The sequence below is a fragment of the Cornus florida genome, unplaced genomic scaffold (assembly GCF_030987335.1).
Source record: "Cornus florida cultivar Cherokee Brave unplaced genomic scaffold, ASM3098733v1 CherokeeBrave_3.0.0_Hap2_Chr04, whole genome shotgun sequence".
In the NCBI taxonomy this organism is placed as follows: Eukaryota; Viridiplantae; Streptophyta; class Magnoliopsida; order Cornales; family Cornaceae; genus Cornus; species Cornus florida.
In genome coordinates, this window is record NW_026775574.1 from 102,149,189 (window position 1) to 102,157,287 (window position 8,099).

The 8,099-nt window shown below is 33.6% G+C and overlaps 1 protein-coding gene across 1 annotated transcript; it reads right to left on the bottom strand.

Annotated features, from left to right (window-relative positions):
• Positions 1-516: 516 nt before the first annotated feature.
• LOC132304287 (protein DETOXIFICATION 30-like) lies at positions 517-7,778 on the bottom strand. Its single transcript, XM_059801888.1, has 8 exons — positions 7,401-7,778; positions 5,557-6,098; positions 3,215-3,301; positions 2,348-2,404; positions 2,006-2,244; positions 1,463-1,581; positions 1,239-1,325; positions 517-1,101 (listed from the first exon to the last, which is right to left on the bottom strand). The coding sequence occupies exons 1-8, from the start codon at positions 7,716-7,718 to the stop codon at positions 1,027-1,029; spliced, it is 1,524 nt and encodes a 507-aa protein (XP_059657871.1). The 5' UTR covers positions 7,719-7,778; the 3' UTR covers positions 517-1,026.
• Between the last annotated feature and the right edge of the window lie 321 nt (positions 7,779-8,099).

Sequence of the window (8,099 nt, forward strand, 5' to 3'; positions counted from 1 at the left end):
ACTGATAGATCACTCGGTATTTATTACTTTGACCTTGCTTAAATATGCTGGTGGCTAGAGAGTGACTCTAAATGTGAAAATTAAGTAATGCCCTCATATTATAATAATATTTTAAATTACATTTTATATAAGGGATGGGCAAAATTATCATTTTATAAAATTTGGTCAACATATTTGCGGGAAAGAAAACGTTAGGATGTCCTAAAGCACACAAGCCAAATTTCTGGGAAGGTCAAAGTAATAAACTTTAAACGATCTACCCATGTGTGATTTGTTGTTCAAATCTCGTGAGAGGCCTGTGTAATTTACCCAAACAAAAAACATAATAGAAGAAAGCAAAAGGATATATCAACAGAGTAAGGGACTAATAGTTACAAGAGAGAACAGGTTAGACACTGTTAATGATAATGCAAATTGCTACCAATTGTGTGTGCTATACAAAAGTTCTTGAACCTCTGCATTGTAGGTGTAAAATTTTTACAAATAAAGAAAACCAATAAATTCACACCAAAATACTAAAATGCACAATGAATCTTGTTTATTGATTAGGCTATGCCTCAAACAGAGTATAAAAATGGATTGCTTTCCCACTATATATATAATACATTACATGCTTACAATTTAATCAAGATAGACATTATTAAATATACCCACTAAAACACAAATATTCACATAAACATTAGTCTATTTCAAAAGGTCATACAGTTCATGCCTCTAGGAGATGAGAAATTCTTAAGTTGAGCCTTGTTATGATAGAGTTGATATCAGCAGGCTAATAATATTACCTCTATATATATTTGGAGCAATAAGTATATATATATATATATATATATATATATATATATATATATATTTTCAAATAAGGATTTGGAGTAATAAGTTTCCTTAACGCACAACAAAGAATTCTTGTGGGCATTGAATTTGTTGCAATGGTAAAATTGTTGCTTTCTCCTCTCTACAATTGAATTTTTTTCAACATCTGCAAACTCGTGCTTGTAATTTCATATTATTATCGTGTTTAGTTAATTAATTCTCCACATCATTTTCTCTGACGATCGGTTCTCCGCCCCATTGTTTTATTCTCTTTTCTGCAATAGAAGCCTGCATGTTGAACCAGATTAAAGTCTTAATTGGAATATGTATTGGTTTATAAGAATCAATAATATTTAAAAATTTAAAATTTAAAAAAAATTGAAAAGTATGGACATGGTTTGGCTCCATGTGAATGTAATTGCTACCTCTTTATTCCAGTTGGTTCTGTAAACCATACAGAGCAGTACACTAGTTTGTAATACTGTTCCTATCAGCATGCCATACCAAATCCCCTGGAAATAAATTAATAAAATAAATAAATAATCAATGCTAGGACCAAATAATCAATTAAAATAACAAGTACTTCTGTTAATATATGCTTTATTCTGACTTATAGAAAATATTATATTGATATGTATAGAAGAATCACCCTGACACCCATTTTGAGTTTGTAGCCCATTATGAGGCCCATAGGAATGCCAAAAACATAGTAGCACACAATATTTACGTAAGCAACAAAAGCTTGCCATCCACCTCCAATAGCCACCCCTGCAACAACACCACATTACATTTTCAAACAAAACAAAAAGGGTTCGAGATTTGGGCAACTTACACATCGGTACACCATTTAACGTTTACTACTTTGACCTCTCATAAATATATTTATTGGTGGCCGGAAAGTGACTCTAAATGTGAAAAGTCAGTAATGTCCTTATATTATAATAATATTTTAAATTACATTTATATTAGGAAATGATAAAATTTGGTTTAACATATTTGCTGGAAAGAAAATGATATGGTGTCATTAAGCACACTCCCAAATCTTTAGGAAGGTTAAAATAATAAATTTTGAACTGTCTACCCATGTATAATTTGTTCAAACCTCATAAGAGGCCCGTGCAATTTACCCAAACAAGAAACATAATAGAAGAAAGCAAAAGGATATATCAACAGAGTAAGGGCTAATACTTACCAGAGAGAACAGGTTGAACACTGTTAATGACAATGCAAATTGCTAGCAATGGTGTGAGCTCATACACAAGTTTTTGAACCTCTGCATTGTTGGAGAACAAGGAAGGGTACACTCTTCGACTGATTAGAAGAGCGATGGAGGGGACGAGACCAATCAGAAATGCAGAAACCACTGCCACCACCACTGAAAATTTTGCGGTTCTTGGATGCACCGCCCCTAATTCATTTGACACCCTTACACTGCACATATTTTTGTCAGATTTGAGAAAAAAAATTCTTATTTTTCATTCACGTTTTAGTTTATGAGTAGTAATAATGTGAAGCTTATGTTTCTGGATTTAACCTTATGGCTGCGTTGCATCCAAGTGCCACAGTCATTACCCAAAACTGTATGTTTATGCTGCAATTTCAAACATTCGAAAAACACAAACAACTTAAATACTAATATTAGTAATTCTCTACACAAAATTAACATTATACACTTCACCACTCGGCCAATAGCCCTGGTATAACCTCCTCTATCCCTTTAAATACGAGGTGAGGGATTCGAGAGGGGACGAACCTATACACTTCACCACTTGGCAATAGCCCAACTGGAATAACCTCTATCCCTTTAAATACGAGGTGAGGCGGACCCAGAAATGCATAATGGGATAGGCGAATCTATTATGGGATGAACTAGTACTACTAAATTTTATTATTTTTGAACTGGGCTAAAATTATCTCTATTAAAAATAAAAATAAAAATTTGGAGTGGGCTCAAGCCCACCCCTGGATCGAGCGAGTATTTGTGGGTGTGTGTAAGAGTATTTACCAAAAACAAAAACGAAGTAAAGTGTAAGAAATACCCCTTACATAAAAATTGTGCACAATACACTCCTCCTGTTTAGTAGGAGCATAACCCCTCAATATTTCCAAGATATGTGCAAATTGCACACTATTATATGTTGACAGTCCCAATTTTTTTAAAAAAATCTCAAAGTACTCTTTTTTTTGTTTTGTCTTATGGGCATTTTAGGTATTTCAATTTTTTTTTTTTTTTAAATGCCCTTATTTGCTCAATTTGAAAAATTTAGAGGTTTTTTTTTTAGACATCAGTGGGTTTTCCCATATTTTGTATATGTAACAGGCTTTTTTTGCACTTTAAACCAAAAAAAAGAGGAGGAAAAGATATATATTCCAAGTAAGAAATCCAGCACAGAGTACTCACCATATAGACAGAGCATCCACTGAAATTCGTGCATTCTTCATGTATCCAGCAAAGAGCATTAGTGCAACAAAATACCACACTTCTAAGCTGTGCAATATTTATACGAAAATGTTAGAAATAAACCTAGACTTAGAGAAGAAATCAAATTTGAATTCTTTTTAATTATATTACGTTTAATAAACTTATGTAGAAAGCATAACATAAATATAAATACCTTTTATATAAGTTTTAAGTAACAAACTTAGTGTAATATATATATAGACACACACACACACACATACATATATACTACCAATATAAAACTATAGGTATTATAGTGTTGGATGTTTTACAAAAACAAAAAATCACATAGATGTAATGAGAATGTTAAAAGTTACCAGAGAAGATAAGTTTACTAATTTAATTGTGAGGGAGAGACTAGTGATAAAATAAGAAAAAATATATCTAAGTAGAATATATGAAGCATGGATACAAATATGGAGTTATGGACATAAGATACGTGTATGACACTATATGAACACTCAGGAATTTTTTTTTTTTTTAATAAATAGAACACGGATATCGCATCAACACGTAAAAAAAACTATTATATATAGAATAATAGTTTTTACTCATTTTATCCATTTAATTATATATAAAATCACTAATTGGAGCTTAGAACTAAATGTTTGTTTTGTTTATTTTCTTAAATTTTATATTATTTTTCTAATTTACTCTTATTATATTTTAAATTACATTAAATCCAATTCCTTTTAAAATAATAATAAGAATAATAATTACAAAACAATCCCATCATGTCCTGAAAGTATCAAAAATGTGTTATTACTCCGTCTATACCGGGTCCTAGCTGTATCCCAAAAAAAAAAAAAAAAAAAATTACTTAAATTTCAAGATACTTCTAGCCCATGTTCGACACCGCCACGGCACTTTCGAGAGTAGTATGGACTCATAAAATGTAGGCTTGTGACGTGCCGCAATAAAGGATAGACTAGTTTTGCACATAATGTTAAAGATAACTAGATTTACCAAAAATAACATAAAACTAAGTAATTAAAAATAACCTCAAAAATTCGGCTAAAAATAATAATAATAAAAATAATTTCAAAAATGTAATTATTAGAGAAACATTGATGTATAATATAGTAGAATGAAAATGAGAATTTAATGCCACGAATCTCATTCATTTCAAGAAAAAGAAGTGTAAGAATGATGATATATAAGTATATGAAATAAAAGGCTTTTCCACTTCGACCCCCACTAGTCCATCCCACAAGCTCAGAAAAAAAAAAAAAAAAGGCCAAATCGTAGGCATTTACTATAGATTCTGGGAGGCACAGATCCAGTCAATTATGGTCCAATGCTGCCGGGCAAGGCCCACTCAACCCGGCCCGTTAGCATCATGTAGGTACATCTGAAGCAAAATTATAATTCACGTAACACATGACTTATATCTCATAGTCTAAAGTTACATAATTTTTCTAGACGGCCTATGCGCCCTCCTGCTCTCGAATTCTTCCGTGCATTTTTTTTGCTCATGCTCTCATTTTTAGATGACTTAAATATTTTTTATATTTCTGCTCCTACTCTCACCAAATAAAGATTACTTCTTACAGCGGTGGAATATGAGTGAGCCAAATGCGTCATAAATTTCCAAGTGTGGTAAGGTATTTGAGATCATAGGATGGAAATTGAGTTTTAATCTTCGAATCAGAACTTATTTTGAAATTTGGACAAAGACTTTACTAGTCGAACTATTCGAATAATCAGAAATATAGAAAAAATATACATATTATTTATATATTTTTAAAACTACATGTAATTTATATATTCATGTTAAGGTTGGATGATTTGTTCTCTGGAGGACATTTATTTACCTAATTTATAACACCGTTGTTTTAAAAGTTTGAGGTAAAATTATTCTCCAATAATTGGCGTTAATTTAAATTTAGAAATAAATTGAAGAAGAATATTATATTTTGTCTGGTATGGACTAATCCCTTAGGCGGACAAATCCGCCAAAGTCCCACCCCTATTTAAATGTACCTGGGGATAATTTGCCATCCTTATATAATTTATTTTTTGTGAAAAGTGTTTCTTTTCATATAGGTTTTTTAGTCCCACCCCTATTTAAATGTACCTGGGGATAATTTGCCATCCTTATATAATTTATTTTTTGTGAAAAGTGTTTCTTTTCATATAGGTTTTTTTAGTTAAGTTTCAATTTTCATCGAAAGGAAAATACTACTTAGACCTATTTCTTATACTGAGGAGCATAAATAAAAATCTGGTCAGCTACACTCGGTTTAGGAAATCCGTCTAAGTAGCATTACTCAAAGTCTCACCAAAGCATTACTGCAGATGCAAGAGATAGCCTCACAAATCCCAACAGATTCTGAAACGCTTTCCACGAAAACCATGACCATGATCGACCACAGGCTCCACTAAATATATAAAGGAGCTGAGCCACCACTATGAACCACCACGACGCGTCAAGCACCACCGCTGCACCCACTATACCCCACCGCAACTTCAGCATCAACAGCCAGCTGAAGAAAATGTGCAAAACCAAAGCCACTCCAGTTATTACGGCCATCACCATCATCTTGCTTTGGGCCTGCAAGAACTTGGCCATCGGAAAGTTGGCCGCGTAGGCGTACAGCTGCGGAATCATCCACAGCGCCATAGCCCCAGCCGCCTCGGATATCTCACTGGTCTGCCCGATGAGTTTCAGACATTGGGCCGCGAAGATGTAGAAGAACATGATAAAAAAGGCTGTGATGGTGAGGATGATCCATGACCTTTGCATGTAGACACCAAGCATGTCCACTTGCGATGCTCCAAACGCTTGTCCACATAGAGTCTCTAGTGCACTCCCCATTCCCAACTGTACATTCCATGCATATATTAAGTTAATTTCACAAAATAATACATCTACATATAATAAGATCTCTTCATCATCGACCATGGAAACATAACAATCATAGGTTACCATATTTGCTGAAGATAAATTTTTTACTTACCGACGAGTAAGAGATTATTTTTTTTTGTATATTCTATAATATATATATATATATATATATCTTGGTTCGCCGTATTATCTGATGCGTGATTCGTATCGGCCAATTTACACTGATTTTGTCCGAATTCCTTAAACCGTGCGTGACTAACTACCATATATATTGGACACTATATTTATAGACACAAATATTTTTATATTGTTATTTTTCGATCTCATAAACTAAAATTATTAGAGAATTGTGCGTTATCAATGTATTAGCAAGCTCTGACACTCTTTTTTCATGTGTTAGCTCTGTCTTGCACGTGACCGATAAAACTGATGAACCGTTATTTAAATAAATAAAAAACATGTAGTCTTGCACCCGAAAACAATAAAGCAATTTGGTCCAAAGTTGGACCAAAAGTAAACAAAAATACTGGCAACAAATCACTCGACGAAAATGAAAACAAACACGCCCAACTGCAGCCCCCACCCAAGAACCCAAATCCTGCTGAAACAACATAGCCATTCGTTACGGATAGGTTGTATCCCTTATGAGTGGATATCACTGCAGCTTGTAATAATTATTTATTTATTTATTTATTTTTATCCTCGCAAACTATAAGATGGAGATTCGAGTATATCTACTCGGGAAACTGGATGCTCTATCAAACAGGTCACTGAATAGTGCCCGGTGCTAATAACTTAATCAACAAAAACAGACCAAATATCAAAACAGTGTTAACCTTGTTAGTCTGCTGCTGTTCCATAGTTTGTATTGCTCGTCCAAGTTTGAGGGGAAAAAAACAAACAAACAAAACATCTATAGACTTTTTCAAGGCTGTGGGATTGTGTTCCAAATCAGTTACACCGCAATCCACTTTGTCCAAATCAGTTACACCGCAATCGCGATCTATACCGCGACTGTAATTGATATTGCGAATTATTGAAAAACAAATTCAGCAATTTCAACGCCATGAAGAGGATGGTAGACTTTCACTTACATGACATTGGAGTTAAAATCCCCTTGCAACCAACTTTTATAGAGAAATTTTTAGATATAGGAGACAAGAATACTACATATGTCTTGTGGTAGATTGCGGAGTGGTTTAAGAGGCCCGACACCACAATAGTCAATCAAAAAAGAAAAAAAGAAAAAAATTCTAAATGCATGTATAAAATTTATACCATGACACCAAAAGAGAATCCGGAGATGACGGAATTCTGGATGGAAACAGCGGCCAGCTCGAGAGTTCCAATGTGGCCGGCGAAGATCTGAGTGACGAAATTCAGGGAGTATTGACCAAGGGATATGAAGATGGCCGGAGCGGCGAGGTACCAAAGCTTTCTGGACTCAACCAAGAATTCTCTGAAGAAAACTTGAATTCCTGAAATAGGTGGTATGTCATTGGCACCATCAGTGAAGGATGAAGCAGAAGAGTTATTTGGTGGTCTCACATGGCCTTGGAGATGGTTTGGTGACAATGGCTGATTATTGTTGTCCATGGTAGAGAGAGAAAAAAAGAGAGAGTGAGGAGAGAGAGATTTGGCTCTTGTATTTTTTTATTGATGCAGATCAGTATTTATATGCTCCTCTTCAAAACAACTACATAAAGCAAAATGATAAACCTTCAAAATCAGTCCTACGTGAGAATTAAATCATTTGGTTAAAATTAATTAAATCAATGTTTATTAAAAGTATTTAGCTATGTGATTTATGCGCTTGGGTTTTAATAATCTAACCTACTAGCTAGCTAGTTAAAAATATTCAGGTAGTTTTCGGGAAATGGTAAAAATACTTTAATTAAAAGACCTAACACTATTTTCTCTAAGATTTAGACAAATTATACACGGGTTATTGCTTTAACCTCCCTTAAAACAGTTTTT

Bases quoted from the DNA above. Each gene is read 5' to 3' on its own strand.
- LOC132304287 (XM_059801888.1), bottom strand. From the start codon at position 7,718: ATGGACAACAATAATCAGCCATTGTCACCAAACCATCTCCAAGGCCAT. The intron at 6,099-7,400 runs GTATAAATTTTA...TGGAATGTACAG, and splicing joins GATTCTCTTTTGGTGTCATG to TTGGGAATGGGGAGTGCACT. The intron at 3,302-5,556 runs GTGAGACTTTGA...AATATTGCACAG, and splicing joins GCATCTGCAGTAATGCTTTG to CTTAGAAGTGTGGTATTTTG.